The sequence below is a fragment of the Puccinia triticina genome, chromosome 6A (genome assembly GCF_026914185.1).
Source record: "Puccinia triticina chromosome 6A, complete sequence".
NCBI classification, from domain to species: Eukaryota; Fungi; Basidiomycota; class Pucciniomycetes; order Pucciniales; family Pucciniaceae; genus Puccinia; species Puccinia triticina.
This window is the reverse complement of record NC_070563.1, coordinates 4,603,725-4,621,153: the sequence shown is the minus strand read 5'-3', so window position 1 is coordinate 4,621,153 and position 17,429 is coordinate 4,603,725. Positions and strand designations below refer to the sequence as shown.

The following is a 17,429-nucleotide window of genomic DNA, read 5'->3' as shown; positions in this document are numbered from 1 at the left end:
CTTACCCTTGGAAGCGCTCCTGACATCCAGAACCAATTTGATCCGTGACCAGTCGACAATTTGATCCTCGGTGTAATACCGTTCCTTGATACCTAAACTCGACAATCGACCTTCAACCGATGTGGGGGAAACATACCGTGTTAGCAATGAAACATTAAACACAGGGTGGAGCTTTGGATAATCGGAAGCTAAGTCCAATTCGACCGCTTTGGGGCCTATCATCTTCACCACTCTGAATGGACCAATATATCTGTAATCCAATTTAGAGTTAATTCTGCGGGACTGAATAAATTTTCTCAGCAACAAAACCATCTCTCCTTGCAAATACACTGGCGCGTCTCTCTTACCCTTGTTGTAGTATTCTGCTTGCTTTACACCAGGGGAGATATGTTCCCACTCCCCAGGGAGTGCCAGAGCTGAATTTTATGTGAGTTTTGGTCGGATGTGAGCCTGATGTGGATTAGTAACTCATCCCCAAAATAGTAAATTGGATGGAGAAGTTAGTGAAAAGTCAGTCACAATTGATTTGGAAGTCAACACAATGTTGTGTAGAATTCTTTTGTTTTCTATGTACAACTGTAGGAAGAAATATGATGAAATGATATTTCACCAAAGTCCAACTCATCAATTGCTCCTGTTTACTGATTTTTAAGGATAGCAAAGCAAAATTCCCATTCTCAAAAGTAATTCCTCCAAAAAAATGGGTTTCTTGTAATTCACATTATATGCCCTGATGTACAAAATTAAACTAAAAGTCGACTTGGTATTATTGGGTTTAGATTTTTGGAATGTGGTAATGTTGCAGTCATTGAAATTGAAACCCATTTTCTTGGAAATGCGGGAATTAATTTGAATTTGGCTGATAAAAATGACAAAAAACGGTTTTAATAGGGTGAAAGTCTGAGTTAAGTCAAGGTTGGATTGCGGTGCCAATTCACTTTGGCCATATATCCTGTTCTCCTCACAAAAATGATCTAGTGAATTTTGTATTTTTTTGCTTTTCAAAATTCACATTTGCACATGCAAGTTAACCTTTTTGCACTTTGCTAATAGTCACCCTGATGTACGCGCGTACATTGAGGTGGAAATATCACAGGATGGGCCTTTCACAGCCACATGAAAAGTAAAAAATTTGTTTTGAGACACCAATTGTCCCCCTGATGTACGCGAGTACATGAGGGGGAAAAAATCACAGGCTGGGCCTTTCACATCTCCATGGAAAGGACACACTGGTCATGGAGCCAAGAAAGGACTATATTCTGGATGAGTTCTGGATGATTTTTTGGCAAGTTATGGTTTATTTCAGGATGATTTCCAACTGATTTCCACGCTGACTTCCAGTCTTGTTCATACCTATTCAATATTGCTATACCAAAGGCCTCCAGCACAGTTATGGAAAAATGTTACGGTAAGGCACTCCCTGGGGAGTGGGAACATATCTCCCCTGGTGTTATGCGCGCTTGTCGCAAGCACTCAATTGCGGTCTCCTGTGTTATCTGCAAATCAACCAGAAATTCATCTATACCTTTTTGGCCGGTATTTTCAGTCATAATGTTAAAGCGGGGATGAAAACCGTAAGAAAAGAAGAAAGGAGAAATTTTTAAACTTGCCAAATCAGTATTGTTTATTGAAAACTCCGCCATATCTAAAAACTTGTCCCAGTTATCCTGATAATAGGAACAAAAATGACGAAGATAGTCCTCAACAACCTGGTTCATCCGCTCCGTCTGCCCATCTGTCTGCGGATGATAAGCGGTAGAAAGCGCCAATCTAATGCTAAGAGCTTTCATCAATTCTTTCCAAAACTCGCTAACAAAAGTACTACCTCTATCCGATACTATCTTATCAGGCAGCCCGTGCAAACGGAAAATGTGCTTTTTAAATAACCCCGCCAAAACCGCTGAAGAAGAAGCCTCCTTACATGGAATAAAATGGGTCAGTTTACTGAGCAAATCTACAACCACTAGTATTGAATCGAAACCACCGGACAACGGAAGCTTAACAATCATGTCCATCCCTATTACACTCCATGGTTTAGGATTCGCCACTATGGAAACCAGTTTACCGTCCGGAGCTCTGTGCCTCGCTTTAACTCGTTGGCATGAGTCACAACTCGTGACATACTTGATAACCGCCGATCGGACCCCTGGCCACGAAATGGTCCTTGTCAGAGTGGATAATGTTCTCGCAATGCCAGGGTGTCCAACCGCCGGCGAGTCATGATACATGGCCAGAGTCCTAGTTTGCAAAGAAAGGGGAACAAAAACCCTGTTATTATGCCAATAGATACCGTCAGTTAATGCAATGAGTTTATTAGCCAAATCCCCACGAGTATAATGACGCTCGAAATAAGACAACAAACTCGACGTAGGCCGCTGGAAAAATAGATCATGAGAAGTAAGAGGCGACCCAGCCGACCCGTCAACTATAGCATCACAAGAGACCATACGCTTAGTAATCAAACTCGCGTCCCCTGACGCAGTTCTTCCTTTGTAGAAGTCGTCCCGGCGACTCGGGCCGTCTGCAGGATTCTTGCAACCATGAATGTGATAAATAAGCATGTTAAAGTTATCTAAAAACAGCGCCCACCGAGCCTGCTTAGGAGACAAATACTTAGCAGTCTTGAAATATAGAAGGTTCGAATGATCCAAATGCATCGTGACTGGATTCTCTGTGCCCATCAACCAAGCCCGCCATTCCTGGCAAGCCGACACAATCGCCAGAAGCTCCAAGTCGAAGATCTTCCAAGACCGCTCCCTATCGGACAACTTACGCGAAAAATAGCTCACTGGGAGAAAGTCGCCCTTATCATTTGGCTGACTTAGCACCGCGGCAATCGCGTACCCAGAACTATCAACATGGACCACCCTGTCTTTTTCAAAGTCAAAGTGCAGAAGCAACGGTTCCCTTACAAACAAGGCTTTCAGCGCATCAAACGCAACTACTGCATCCTTAGAATTAAACAACGTTGAATCACTATACTTATCTTGCGTTAAGGTAGTCAAAGGTCCAGCCACCGAGGAAAATCCCGGAATGAACCGCCTGTAAAAGTTCGTAAAGCCTAAAAACTTCCTCAGACCTTGAACCGTCACCGGCAAAGGCCAATCATTAATAGTACTTAACTTATGATGATTCATCTTTAAGCCCTTGTCCGTTATATCAAATCCGAGAAAGGTTACCTGTGAGCAGAAAAACTCACATTTATGCAAAGAGGCTTTTAGCAAAAATTCCCGCAGCTTTTGCAATATGGAGCGTAAGTCAGACATATGTTGCTCCTTGGTCTTAGAATAAATGAGAATATCGTCGATATAAACAAAACAGCACACGACCAGGTATTCACGCAAAACGTGTTGAATAAACCTCTGGAAAGTCGCTGGCGCATTCGCCAAACCGAACGGCATGACCTGGTATTTGTATAACCCCCAAGGCGTCCTGAAAGCTGTCTTCCATTCGTGTCCATCCGCCACGCGTAAGAGATTGAAGGCTGCCTTGAGATCTATTTTGGAAAGAAACTTACACCCTTGTAAGTTATTAAGCAAATGAGCAATTACGGGTAAAGGATAAGAATCCCGGACCGTCATATTATTAAGGATCCGATAATCCACGCATGGCCGGTTAGCCTTCCCTTCCACTTTTACATAAAAGATGGGCGCCGCCGCCGATGAGGAAGACAACCTAATAAATCCCTTGGCTAAGTTATCATCAACATATGTCTTCAACTCATCCCTCTCCAACTTGCTCAAGTTATACATCTTACCAAACGGAGGAATCGCACCCTCCTTTAAATTAACCTTACAATCAAACTGCCCTCGATGGGGCGGCAAGCGTGCCAAAGACTCTGTGACAAAAACGTCCGCAAACTCTTGAGTAAGTACTTTAGCTTCATTACAATCGGCAACACAAATTTCTTGGACACTATCATACATTACGACATCGCAGTTAGAACCCCCAACAAACAAGCCTGTGTTTTTTAACCATGAATTCCCTAATATAATATTAGCAGATGCTAGCTTTGTTAAATAAAGAGTAACTTGAGAACAAAGAAACGATCTGCAAACTGTGGGAATTAAGACATCCCCTTTTGCGTAAGAATTTATTTCGCCCGAGGTCGCCGCCGAGCCGTCGAAAGACTTGCATTGAACCTTGATCGGTAAGTCGAAAATTTCTATTTTGATTTTCTTAGCAAAGTCAATATCAATGAAAGAAGCCGAAGCGCCAGAATCAACCAAAACATAAACATCAGCCTTAACATTATTACCAATTAGTAAAGAACCATTAAAGAAAGGGCGGTTATCCGCACGCGCAGTCTTTTTGACGAAATGAGTCTGCTTACAATCCGCCGCACTCATCCTTTGAGACATACAGGTGTTAAAGAACACCTCACCCGCCGACATGTCCTCCACATCAATCGCATTGGCCGATAAAACAGGATCATCTGATGGATTATGACCCGACTGATCAGACGAGCGCTTCTTGAACGGTAATCCGTTGACCTCCGCCAACGACTGCCTCTTCTTTCCTTTATCAAGACGTCCCACAGGAGAGTCGGAGCCAGCGTCATCATTTTGATCATTTTGCGCCCAAGAGTTGTCCCGGCGATATCCCGAGGGCGCTCGTCAAGAGAGATTTTCAGGGGCCCATTTCGAGTCTCTTCTTTTACCGGACTTCTTCTTTCGTGTCGAACCCCCCCATTCTTCCCACAACTGTAACATATCCGTCATATCCATTTTCATATCTGCACCCAGAGTACACCCTTGTTTTTGATAATGTGCATCATCAAAAGCACCACTGCACCGAATACAAATGTTTCGATCCACACACTCTTGACGAAAATCCGCGTACAAAAAGTTAGCGTTCTTCATAGCGGCTGCAACCTCGTCTAAGTCCATGGCATCTCCATCTGGAACCTTAGCAGGTTGTTGATGAGAAGGCGCGGGGAGGCGATGAGAAGGAGGAGGATTGTGAGAGCAAGAAGGATTGGACCTTGGGTCGAGAATTTTTGTAACCCCTGCCAAGTTCTTTGCAACTGAAACCGCTATTTCCTGCTTTTCCCCCAAATTGTTCAAGCCGTTCCACGGACCCCTGATAAGCGCCAACTTGACCAAATTGCCGTCAATAGCTTTGTCATAAGCTTTACACTTCGAGCGATCATCTAAAACCAAAGGTCGCAACAACGAGTTGAACAAAATGTTGAATTCTTCTATGGTTTTGTTGCCTTGTTGAGCCGCGTAAAATGCCGCTTCCGCTTCCTCCAGTTCATGGTGGTTAGCAAAAGTATGCTCAATCAAATTGATGAACAAATCGACATCACGGAGCTCAGCTAAAACATATTCCATTCTTGACAAAGCTTTGAGAGTCGGCAAATTGAGGGCCGCCGCATTATTAGAAAGCAATCCCCGCCACCATGTATAAGAAGGAACCTCGCCGTCCATGCGTCCCGGTCCCGCCCAAAAGTAACCCAAGATCCATAAAATTTTCTGCTTCTTGGTGTTGAATTGTTCGCCAATTCGCTCAAAAGTGTTCCTCATTGTGAAACAAAAGTTGTTAGTTTCGCGTGGAGACCCGGTAAAGAAAATGTGGGATTGATGGGGAGGCTCTACAAATATTTGTGATACCGTCGGCTGAGAACCGGCAACCTCCAATCGACCCAGTCTACCGCCCAAAGAGTTGGTGGAACCTTCAAAGAGCCCTCGAGGATGAGCGATGGATTGATTGTTTGTTGCTTGCATCTTCATCAATTTGGCGTGAAAAATATCCTTGATGTTCTTTGTTTCGGCCTGTAAGTTGGTAATCGCCGTCTTGTCCTGTCGAGCTTGAGCGTTCAACAAAGCAATGGAAGCCGCCTGCGCTTGAATCAAAGTTGATTGAGTTGAATTGTCCACTTTTAAATTCAAAAGTAAAGCCGAAATATCATCCTCCACAATAGGATGAACCGGCCGACAATCTTGAATATTAGAGTTTGATGGACCTTGTGATTGATTTTGATTACCGGCGTTTGAGGGGCCTTGTTGTGGCCGGGGAGAAGTAGTCGGAATGTACCGAGGTGAGAACGACATAAAAGATGGAGAGTTGTGATCAAACAGAGAAGGGGTATTGACCGAAAAGAACTGTTGAGAAGAATTGGGGATCGGAAGAGCCGTTGGTGAAGGCAGAGAGGGAGTATAAACAGGAGAGTTTCGGATAGGAGTAAGAGGTGCGATATTGGAGACTTCGGACATTGTTGTAGGGTAAAAAAAATTTAAATATAAAGTTATGATAGTATTTTTCGGATGATCGGAATATAACTGTGAGGATCAGGCTACTACCCAATTCGCTATATATAGGCTATGAAGTTAAATCCAAGAGGATAACTCGCCGGTTGCTTGGATAGTAACAAGATTTTAAGTTCTATGCAATGTGCGATAGAAGCTTAATAGAATGACTCGAATTTGTGATAAGGTTTTTTATGTTGTTGATAGGATTTGATAATGAATCTTAATTTCTGAGGAAACAATAGATAAAGAAATATTCCGATGAAGAAGAGAGGAAAGAGGGAACAACGGTCTTCAGAGAAAGAGAGTAACAAAAGGAACGGAATCGCGAAAAACTCCGATGACGTCAAGAGCCTTTTCAGGATACGTCATCAATCATGCGTAATCGAAAACAATCGAGAACAATAAAGAGATCCTTTCGCCGATCATTCCGTTAATTCTTCTGTTAGTCAGACTTAGGATAAACCATAATTAGATAAGCGTATAATGATTAAACCCATAAACTTCCAAGTGATCGTTACAAAATAAGCCTTGCCTACCACTCTCAAGGATTGTTACCTTTATTCCTTTTGTTAGTCTTCTTTTTGTTCAACTCCGACAATCACCGGAAATCTTCTAAGAATTTGTTAGCCAACACCGGGATATGATTTTGTGAAACCCATGTGTCTTCCCCCGGCGTAGAATTATGCCACGCAATTAAGTAATCAAACTTACCCTTGGAAGCGCTCCTGACATCCAGAACCGATTTGATCCGTGACCAGTCAACAATTTGATCCTCGGTGTAATACCGTTCCTTGATACCTAAACTCGACAATCGACCTTCAACCAATGTGGGGGAAACATACCGTGTTAGCAATGAAACATTAAACACAGGGTGGAGCTTTGGATAATCGGAAGCTAAGTCCAATTCGACCGCGTTGGGGCCTATCATCTTCACCACTCTGAATGGACCAATATATCTGTAATCCAATTTAGAGTTAATTCTGCGGGACTGAATAAATTTTCTCAGCAACAAAACCATCTCTCCTTGCAAATACACCGGCGCTTCTCTCTTACCCTTGTTGTAGTATTCTGCTTGCTTTATGCGCGCTTGTCGCAAGCACTCAATTGCGGTCTCCTGTGTTATCTGCAAATCAACCAGAAATTCATCTATACCTTGTGCCTTACCGTAACTTTTTTCCATAACTGTGCTGGAGGCCTTTGGTAAAGCAATATTGAATAGGTATGAACAAGACTGGAAGTCAGCGTGGAAATCATCCTGAAATAAACCATAACTTGCCAAAAAAATCATCCAGAACTCATCTATAATTCATCCAGAACTCATCCAGAATATAGTCCTTTCTTGGCTCCATGACCAGTGTGTCCTTTCCATGGAGATGTGAAAGGCCCAGCCTGTGATTTTTTCCCCCTCATGTACTCGCGTACATCAGGGGGACAATTGGTGTCTCAAAACAATTTTTTTACTTTTCATGTGACTGTGAAAGGCCCATCCTGTGATATTTCCACCTCAATGTACGCGCGTACATCAGGGTGACTATTAGCAAAGTGCAAAAAGGTTCACTTGCATGTGCACATGTGAATTTTGAAAAGCAAAAAAAATACAAAATTCACTAGATCATTTTTGGGAGGAGGACAGGATATATGGCCAAAGTGAATTGGCACCGCAATCCAACCTTGACTTACCTCAGACTTTCACCCTATTAAAACAGTTTTTTGTCATTTTTATCAGCCAAATTCAAATTAATTCCCGCATTTCCAAGAAAATGGGTTTCAATTTCAATGACTGCAACATTACCACATTCCAAAAATCTAAACCCAATAATACCAAGTTGACTTTTAGTTTAATTTTGTACATCAGGGCATATAATGTGAATTACAAGAAACCCATTTTTTTGGAGGAATTACTTTTGAGAATGGGAATTTTGCTTTGCTATCCTTAAAAATCAGTAAACAGGAGCAATTGATGAGTTGGACTTTGGTGAAATATCATTTCATCATATTTCTTCCTACAGTTGTACATAGAAAACAAAAGAATTCTACACAACATTGTGTTGACTTCCAAATCAATTGTGACTGACTTTTCACTAACTTCTCCATCCAATTTACTATTTTGGGGATGAGTTACTAATCCACATCAGGCTCACATCCGACCAAAACTCACATAAAATCCAGCTCTGGCACTCCCTGGGGAGTGGGAACATATCTCCCCTGGTGCCTTTCCCTGCCAGACTGCAGCCATTAGACGCAAGCCTCTCTCTCCTGCGGAGAGCCCTCCAGGCGGGGTCCCCCGGACCCTCCTCCGTTCAGTGAAGCCAGCTTCAGGCCCATGATGCCCCTCTCGGGCGGGAGGAAAGGGCAGAGCCGAGGAGACAAGCGCGGCAAGTGGCGCACGAACCAGCCCGCGCCGCCGCAGCCGAAAGCGGGTGGGGGTCCTTCTTTCAGCGGGCGCCCGGGGCGGGCGCGTCGTGAGGCCCGGCCGGTTGCGCTCTGTGGCCCGTCGGGCCTCGACCCTGGCCACCCGGAGGCCCATCCATGGAGAAAGATGCATAACGAATGGGCCCAGACGGGCAGGGAGTATACAAAGGGCCTCGGCGGGGCACAGAACACACACACACACTGGTACAAAACAACACTGGTGGGGATCACAGAGGATAACGATAGAGTGGGGGGGGAGGGGGAGGGAGGGGACAATGCGAGAAGGAGGGGGGCTAGAAGAGGGTGAGGCGGGGCGACTTGGCGGCGCGGAGGGGCGGCAGGAGGGCGGGTCTGGGCAGCCCGGACGCATGGCTGGGGGCGAGGCCGGCCGGGGGGTCGTGGCGGAAGGCGAAGGCGGGGTGAGACGGTGTGGGGAGCGGCTGGGCGCCGGCGGAGGAAGGGGAGCCGGCGGAGGAAGGGGAGCCGGCGGCGGCGAAGAAGGCGTTAAGGTCGAGCAGGAAGCGCAGGAAGGGGTCGGCGAGCGCGGGCTGGTCGTGCTCGTCGATGACCAGCGACGGGGCACCCGGGGGCGGGGGGAGCAGACGGGGGGAGCAGCGGTTAGCGAGCGGCTGGCGCAGGCCGAGCGCCGAGGGCGCGGGCAGGTCGAGCAGGAAGTGGGCCTGGAGGATGGAGACGAGCTGGGCGTCGATCTTGAGTGGGCGCACGAGGGGCCCGTTGAGCCGGACGGTGGGGAAGTTGTTGAGGGTGAAGAAGGTGTGGACCTGGTGGGCGAGGTAGGCGAGCGGGACGGGCTGGGCGTGGTCGGGGGCGTGGGAGGCTTTGGAGACGATGGCCTTGAGCGCCTTGATCTTGCTCAGCTCGTGCTTCATCATCACCATCGGCTTTTTGATCTCCCGCCGCCCGCTGCCCACGACAACCGTCCCGGCGCGACTGGGCACGGTGCGCGTGGAGCCGCTGGACGACGACGAGCCCGGGACCGGCCGGCGCCCGCCCGCAGGCGGCGGGATCCGGCTGCCCCCGGGCTTCCCCGCGCCCGAGGCCAAAGCCGACGGCGTCGAGATCACCTTCGTCGTCTTCTGGCTCACGTTCTCGATCTTCTTCGCCCGGATCGCGTACCGCAGCGTGTTCAGACTCTCGTTCAACTGTCCCAGCACCCCATCAGTGCACCGTTCTCTAAAAAAAAAAAAAGAAGAAGAGGGAAGAGAGACATACGTCTTGGGCGTTCTGGCTGATGCAGCTGATCAGGATCGTCTTCGAGTTCCCGCCGAGACAGTCCTTGAGCAGTCTGGTCAGCTTGCTCTCGCGGTAGGGGATGTGGTTCTTTTTCTTCTTGCTTGCTGTGCCTGGGCCACCGGAAGGGTCTAGGGAGGAGGGCTGGTTGCTGAGCGCGGAGATGACGTTTCCGAGGGAATGCAGGCCGGCCTATACACATCCACAACAGAGTCAGATGACAGTTAGGGCAAAAAGAGGGGGGGAGACAGACGTTGATGAAGATGCCCTCCTTGAAGCGGTCCCCGCCGAGCAGGTTCTTGGTCTTGTTGACGCGTTCGGAGCCGGCCAGGTCGACGAACTGGAACTTGGAGGCGGTGCGCTTGACGATGTTGTGGGAGTCGGTGGTGAGCAGCTGATGGTTGACGGTGGCGGAGGTGGAGAGGGCGTCGGAGACGAGATGGAGGGTGAAGATGGCGTGGGAGCGGGAGGAGGCGGCGTTCATCTGGGTGGTGCCGACGGCGCGCTGGGCCATGCCGTGGTTGAAGAGCAGCAGGGCGTGCTTGAGGTCGGTGATCGGCAGCTTCTTGCAGCCCACGAGCTCGATCGAGCCGTCGTGCTTGTCCTCGGTGATCTTGATCGGCACCTTCTTCGACGAGGAAGAGGGTGCGGGGGCGTCGGGGGCGGGGGGCGGGGTGAGGAGCAGGTCGACGATCTCGTCGTTGTAGATCTCGACGAAGCTGGCGAGCAGCTCTGCGCGGGTGTCGCGGCGGTCGGCCTGGGCGAGATGGACGAACAGACGCTCGAGGGTCTTTGGGATCAGGCCGTCGTGGTTGGCGGGGTCGTTGTCGGAACCGAGGGTGAAGGACTTGCCGGAGCCGGTCTGGCCGTAGGCAATCAGACTGGCGTTGAACCCGTTGAGGAACGGGCCGAGCAGCTTGGCCTCGATGGAGCAGCGCTCGTACACCTTCTCGTTCAGCCGGGCATTCGGCGTCGGGTAGATCACCTTGTCGACCTTGAACTCGTACGAGTTCACCTGCTGGTTGTTGGCCGTCATGGCCACGGGGATGCGCAGGGTGATCGACTCGTTGTCGAACTGGGGTTCAGATGTATCAGCAGGATGCAGAGGAGAGGAGAGGTGTTGCTGGGAGGGACTCACGGAGACCAGCTCGGAGTGGGGGGTGGGGTTGGGCTTGGTCTGGTCGCGCAGCCGGACGATGACATGGATGGGCTGGGTGGAGGGGGTGCTCTGGAGGGAGAGGGTGGAGGAGACGGGGGGCAGTTTCCTGGAGCAGGAGACGGAGGAGGCGTCGGTGGAGAGGGGCAGGGAGTCGGTGGAGGCGGAGTGGAGGGAGCGGTCGGAGGCGGCGTCGGGGGAGTGGGCGCGGGTGGTGGTGGCGGTGGGCAGGAAGTACGGCTGGGAGGTGGTCGAGGGGGTGCGGGCGAGGGAGGTGTGGATGGGCGTGGGTGTCGGGCTGTAGGTCTTCTTGCTGATGACGAGCGGGGTGGTGGAGGAGTTGAGTCTGGGGCGCAGGGTGAGCCTGGGCTGGGTGAAGCGGGGGACGGAGGAGTGGTGGTGGAGGGTTCGTTGGCCCTGGGGCAGCTGGGAGGGCTTCGGGGGTGCTGCTGGCTGGTGTGGCTGGTGGCTGAAGCTGCTGCTGGTCGGCGTGGGCAGGCGGTTGTTGGGGTGGCAGTAGAGGTTGGACTGGTTGGAGTAGGAGGAGGAGAGGCTGTGGACGGAGGAGAGTCGCTGGTGGTCGTCGAGTTGTTTCTTGGCTGGCGGGTGCTGCTGGAGGGGCGAGTGGGTTTTGTTGAATTTGAAGTAGAGCTGGGTGATGGAGCTGAAGGAGTGGATCTTCTGGAGGGTGTTTTCGTGGTGGGAGGTGTCTGAGGAGGGCGAGGAGAAGTTGGATGCGGGCTGCTGCTTGGACATGGCTGGGCTGGCTCGCTGGGCTGGGGCTGGCTGGGGGAGGACAGATGGGAGTAGTGCAAGAAGAGGGGAGGATGCTGGCAGGAGGGAGGACTGGGGGGGGGAGGTCGGAGGATAAGGGCCCTGAAGATGGCTGGATTGGGAAGTGGACTGGGAAGAGGCTTCCCCAGTGGGCATGGTGTGCTCTCACCTCATCCACTCCATCCATCCCAGAAGACTCTCATCCCGAAACAAAAGAAACCCCTGCCCATCAAGAACTAGCGAATCCCAAGAACTGATTACATTGCGCTCTGCTAGCTCAAGCAAACACAATAAGAGAACGAGAGAGATTGTTAGTCGCGCAGCTCGAACGCGGGCGACAGCCAATACTCCCAGTCCCGCTCGACGTGCGTCTGGCCGGAGACCCGGAGCGCCCTGGAAAGCAGGGGCGTGAGCAAGCGCCGCCGAAGAAAGTCGCGCCACACAGGGTACACACACACCTCAGGAGCAGCTTGTAGGACCCCGGGCCGAGCCGCACCGGCGTCTTCTTCGTCCCCGGGGCCACCACGGTCCCGTTCCAGTGCCGCGACACCGCATTGCCCGCCCTGCAACATGCCACGCGTCAGTGGGCGGGCTTCCTGTCCACAGCCACAAGGGCACCTACTCGGTCCGCTGCGCCCACGGGTCCTCGCTCTCCACCACCAGCCCCAGCAGCCGGGCGCCCCGGAACGTCCGCTCGAACGCCGCGGTCGTCGTCGGCGCGCGCGAGAGCACGGCACTCCCCGACAGGATGTCGGCGCGCACCACCGGCGAGCCAACTGTTTACACGACCCATCTCAGCCATCCTCCAGTGCCCCAAGAAGAGCAAGCGGGCTTACACGTAGTCCGGTAGTGCAGCGCCGTCGCATTGTGTTTCTTCCGGCTCCACACGAACGGTCTGGCCAGCGCCGGCGCCGTCTCCTCCGAGCCGTCCGGCCCCGCGGGCAGGAAGGAGAGGTGGGGGTACGTCGCCGTCTTGTTCTCGTCCGGCCCACGGTCAAGAACTGCACAAACAATGATCAGACCCGCGTCGCCTCTGTGTCGAGGAGGGGAGATGCCTACTCGACTGGTTCTTGAGCGCGCCTGCTACGCCGTAGTACGGGACGTGGTGGCTCTCGCACTCCACATCGGCGCTCTGATCGACAGGAGTCAGGGCCCGACCGGAGAGGAGGCGGGTGGAGAGAGGTGCTTACGAGGACGATGTAGCCGGAATAGACGGCGAGCCAGCGGGGCTCGAGGTCCGTGGGCGGCGCGAAGCTGACCCGGACGACCTGGGACGCTCCCGGCTGCAGACGGAACCGGGCGGGGCTGGTGAATTGTGCAGTTGCGGTGTGGTTGGAAGCGCGCGGGATCGGGTCGGGGCGGCGATACGTGGAGGCGGTCGAGAACGTCTGGAGGGTCAGGGCGGGCCGGTGGCTGAGGACGTACTGGACGGCGCGCGGGCCGGCATTGGTGATCCGGAACTCGTGGTTGGCCCGGAAGGCGGCCGAGTCGTTGAGCACTAGGCTCGGCGTCGACACGCTCGTGTTGGTCCACACGGCACAGAACGCGTCGATAAGGCCTCCGCCCTGATGGACAACAGCTATACACGAGAACACTCAGCCAACCAACGCCTCTGTGCGGTGGGCAATCCTGGGGCTCACTGTCCAGCCGCTTCTCGCCCGTCGGACTGGCTAATGGCTTCCCGCTCGTCGCTAGTCGCGCCCGCATCGTCAGCCCGGTAAACTTCTTGCCGCGCGCGCTCATCACCAAGGCCGCTATCCCCGCGATCTGAGGCAAAAGGACGGGTCAATCCACACGGCTCCCTGTCAACGAAGGCAATCTTTCATACCTGTGGGGCCGCCATCGATGTCCCGCTCATCGCCGCCTGGTACAAAACGCTTCTGTGAGAAACAGGGCCGGCAATCACACGCGACTTGGGTGGCAAATTTCCTCACATAACCTCCTTCTTTCATAGACACCGTGGCTGGATCGATCAAAAATCACACAGGCTGGAATGAGTGAATCATCTCTCATGGCAAGCACGAGTCTCTGCTGGCGTACACACTACGTTACCGCCGACTCCAGCGATCGCCGGTTGGGGGCTCTCAGAATCGAAGCTCGGGCCACTGGGACACGAAAAGCCGATCAGTGATCCACATCTGTCTGCACGCTCCCAAGAGATGGACTGAACTAAGTGGAATACAGGCTCGGCAATCCGCCGTCCGGATCGGGCACTACGAAGAGAGCAACGTGGTCTTCGATACGGGGTCCAATGGCAGAGAAGCAGAGGGAGCGCACCATAGAAGTGGCGCGTGTTCGGGAACGAGACCCGGAACCCGCGCGGGTCCTTAAGCGCCTGCTCAAAGATGTAGCGGCCAGCGGATAACGGGATCGGAATCGTCGTCACATTGTAGTCTTCGTCTTGGTCCGGCATCGTCACGATCGCGCTCGAGTTCTGTCAAGAATATCCTCCCCGCCATATAAGTCAGCCGGCACCCGCGATCAAATCGGAAAATGGAGCCTTGATCACCCACCATGTAGATCAGCATGTGCTTGCCGCCTTTGGCCGCGACGTTCTTGACTTTGTCGGTGAAGAAACAGGTCCTGTAGGGGACACGTCAGAACAATCTTCTCTGGCTATCTGAACAGCGGAGGTTTCTACCCTCGCTTGACCAGGACCACGTAGTTGGTAAGGTTGGGGGTGTTCTTGGGCAGCTCCTGGCACGCATCATCGATGACGTCGGGTGACTTGGCGGTCACGTAGACCGGATGGGCTCCGGGAAGGGCGGCCGGAGAGACGCGGTACATGGCGAGGATTTTTCCGGTCGAGGCGCGGAAGGTGCGGGCCATGAGCGCGGCGGACTCGACTGAGCCCACGGAAATCACGTTGCGGCCGGAGGCGGGAAGGTCTGCGAAAAATAGGCCCTCCTGCCAGAACCAACCCACGACACATCAGCCTCGAGAAGGCTGCGGCTTGCATCGCACTGGCGCTCACCCCGCCCGAGTTCCCGGCCGCCGCAATAACGATCGCGCCTTTCTCCTGGACCAGCTTGTTGACTGCCCGTAACAGGTCCCCGTCGTCCCCCCACCCGCCGATCTCACCCACCGAGGTCGAGATGATGTCCGCTAGAGGGTAGTCGGCAAACACAGAGGCTCAGCCCCGACATACGTATATCTCGGAGCGGGAAAAGGAGGCGGGGTAGTTGCTTACCCCCGTCTTTGTACGCTTGGAGAAAGCTGGCTAGGAAGATGTCCTCAGATAGCCCGGCGTCTGACCCGCATCCAACAACTATGCATGTAGCGGAAAAAGAGGTGAACTTGCGGGGCTTCATTTGGGCCGAAACACGCTCCGGACTTACCGCCTTCGAGACCAGATTGAAGCAGGAGCACATGATTTTTCGAGGCGTCAGTTTGCTGGAGAATACGGGAGGGTGGAGAGTGCCTGTGCCTCACGGTAGCTGCCAAGGGTGACATTCGGCGCGACGCCAGTGAAGCCGTAGCCCGCGTCTGATGCGCCGACGATTCCAGCGGTGTGTGTTCCATGGGACTGCATGTGAAGTATAGGGTCAGAGAATCAGACCACTTCAATCATCACATGCAAGGAGCTTACGGCACACTGGGTACAGGGACTGCGGGGGTTGTTTTCTTTGCCATGTTTGCCCTTTGCCTGGCTGCCTTGCGGTTCGAATGGGCTGAAGCTGGAGTGAGGCGCCGCGTCCTCGTCGGGGCTCTCGACGAAGCTGCGGCCGAAGCCGATCTTGAACCCCGGCCCGAACCCGCCCCCCAACGCCGGGTGGCTGCAGTCCACGCCGTAGTCCAGCAGGGCCACCTTGATGCCCTGCCCATACACGCCCATCTTGTGCAGCTCTGTGACCCGCGTCTGCACGTGCGCCGGCAACGGAGACGCGCTGCGCTCGGGGGGCGACCGCGCCGGTGGGCCGCTTTTGTGGCTTGGAAGCGCCTGCGAGACCGAGAGCTTGTACACTCGGTTGACTCTCTAGTGTGCCCAGGACCATTACCCAGAGTCAGAATATGAAATCCTTTGAGCATCTAAGTAGTGTGAAGCATACCTCTACATGAGCAAAGCTTTTCAGGTATCCTACGTCGCTTTCGGCCGAGAGCTCGACGGATACGCCGTGGTAAACGTCCGGGACTTGGGTGGTCAAGTCCAGCCGGACTTTGTAATCTACGCCGGTGCTGTCGAGGTGCGCTTTGAACTCCTCTAGGCCGTTCTGCCATGTCAACGCGTAGGCTCGTTTCAGCTTTTCTGTCTGTGTTATAGTGGGGGTGTAAAGAGAGAGAGGGAGGGAGGGAGAAGTGCTCAACAGATCGGCCGCGGTTCAGGGAGACCAGATAGCGTTGTGGCGAGTGGGAAGACGCGTGGATGTCCCCGGCATCGGCGACTGGTATCAGAGCAGTGAGAGAAGCGAGTGTAGAAGCGATAAAATATATTAACGAGCGGGTGGAAGGAGCGCCCATGGCTGGAAAGGAGCGGAAGCCAGAAACGTGGCTGGGGTTGATCGTCACTCCGCCCGACTGATGGCAGGCTTATGTATGGACAACAGCATTGTCCGGACTCCGGCCTCGGTTTGACAGCCTACAGCTGTTCTTCCCATGTGGGGCAGCCTTGCGTGGCCGCTGAGAGTGACGTCATGAGACCTGCCAGCGCCCGACCTCCAGCAGCTGCAGCCTGCTGGGCGTGGGTCGGCGCTGGTCGGCGGCGGCTGCCTCTCGACTTGTCCAGTTGCCATCGAACGCCGTCGGGCATGTCAGGGACTCATGGGAGAAGAAAACCTGACAGAGAGAGCACACTGAAGAACCAAAATTAGTGTTTCGTGTGAGACGACTTTAGTGGGCCGGACGGGAAACGATGGATGAGCAAATGAGGGAAAGAGAGGGCACAACCATACCCAGCATCAAAGATAACAAAAGCTGGAACTACAACCCCGAAAACACCCGATCGGCCTTCAACCGTCATGTCGGCGCAGCGGCTCAGTTTGGCAACTTTGGCACATTCGGGCACGCTTCAGCTTGATCCTCGCCCGTCCCCTACATATAATCCACTCATAACGTAACACAAGTTCCCCCTATTAGAGCATCCACCACCGTCTCTGTAAACCCGCTCGGTAAGGCATATTTACCGAGTATGTAAGCAATTTTCTACCCCTGTGCCCTCTTTAGGGCTCTTTAGCTAAATAGTTGTTCGGTAAATCTTTAAGGCTCGCTAGATTTACCAACAGCTACAGAGCCTCTGTAAGACCATTCTAGCGAGCCTGCCAACTGCCCTCGCCACAAGACCCAGCACATGTACATACACAGCAGATAAATACATACATGCCAGTAGCTCTCCACCCCTCAACCGGTCATCGATCAACCGGTCATCGATCAACCGTTCATCAATGGGATGACCGGTCATCAATCAACCGGTCATGATAGGATGACCAGTCCTCATAACGGCCAGTCATGACCGGTCATTCAATAGGTTGACCGGTCAAATATTAAGACCACCACACTGCATTTGAAAGACTGCCGTTTGAACGGCCATTGATAGTATGACCGGTCATTTGACTGGATGACCGGTCATTCATCTCATTCATCAATTG

The 17,429-nt window shown here is 52.5% G+C and overlaps 3 protein-coding genes across 3 annotated transcripts; 1 reads left to right on the top strand and 2 right to left on the bottom strand.

Moving 5' to 3' along the window:
• Nucleotides 1-8,580: 8,580 nt before the first annotated feature.
• On the top strand, nt 8,581-8,906 carry PtA15_6A557 (uncharacterized protein; the record flags this gene model as incomplete). The annotated part of the gene is made up of 2 exons (XM_053170275.1): nt 8,581-8,825; nt 8,900-8,906. 2 exons carry the CDS (start codon nt 8,581-8,583, stop codon nt 8,904-8,906), a joined length of 252 nt encoding a protein of 83 aa, XP_053021483.1.
• Nucleotides 8,907-8,959: 53 nt separating this feature from the next.
• On the bottom strand, nt 8,960-12,003 carry PtA15_6A556 (uncharacterized protein; the record flags this gene model as incomplete). The annotated part of the gene is made up of 6 exons (XM_053170274.1): nt 8,960-9,448; nt 9,515-9,829; nt 9,900-10,109; nt 10,171-10,992; nt 11,056-11,601; nt 11,872-12,003. The coding sequence occupies 6 exons, from the start codon at nt 12,001-12,003 to the stop codon at nt 8,960-8,962; spliced, it is 2,514 nt and encodes an 837-aa protein (XP_053021482.1).
• A 155-nt stretch (nt 12,004-12,158) lies between these two features.
• Nucleotides 12,159-16,305, bottom strand: PtA15_6A555 (uncharacterized protein; the record flags this gene model as incomplete). Its single annotated transcript, XM_053170273.1, has 20 exons — nt 12,159-12,240; nt 12,306-12,410; nt 12,470-12,623; nt 12,684-12,848; nt 12,907-12,979; nt 13,038-13,426; nt 13,488-13,614; nt 13,676-13,711; nt 13,782-13,810; nt 13,888-13,952; nt 14,018-14,060; nt 14,125-14,281; nt 14,361-14,430; nt 14,489-14,754; nt 14,822-14,952; nt 15,038-15,115; nt 15,280-15,373; nt 15,437-15,823; nt 15,897-16,058; nt 16,153-16,305. 20 exons carry the CDS (start codon nt 16,303-16,305, stop codon nt 12,159-12,161), a joined length of 2,766 nt encoding a protein of 921 aa, XP_053021481.1.
• Nucleotides 16,306-17,429: the final 1,124 nt, after the last annotated feature.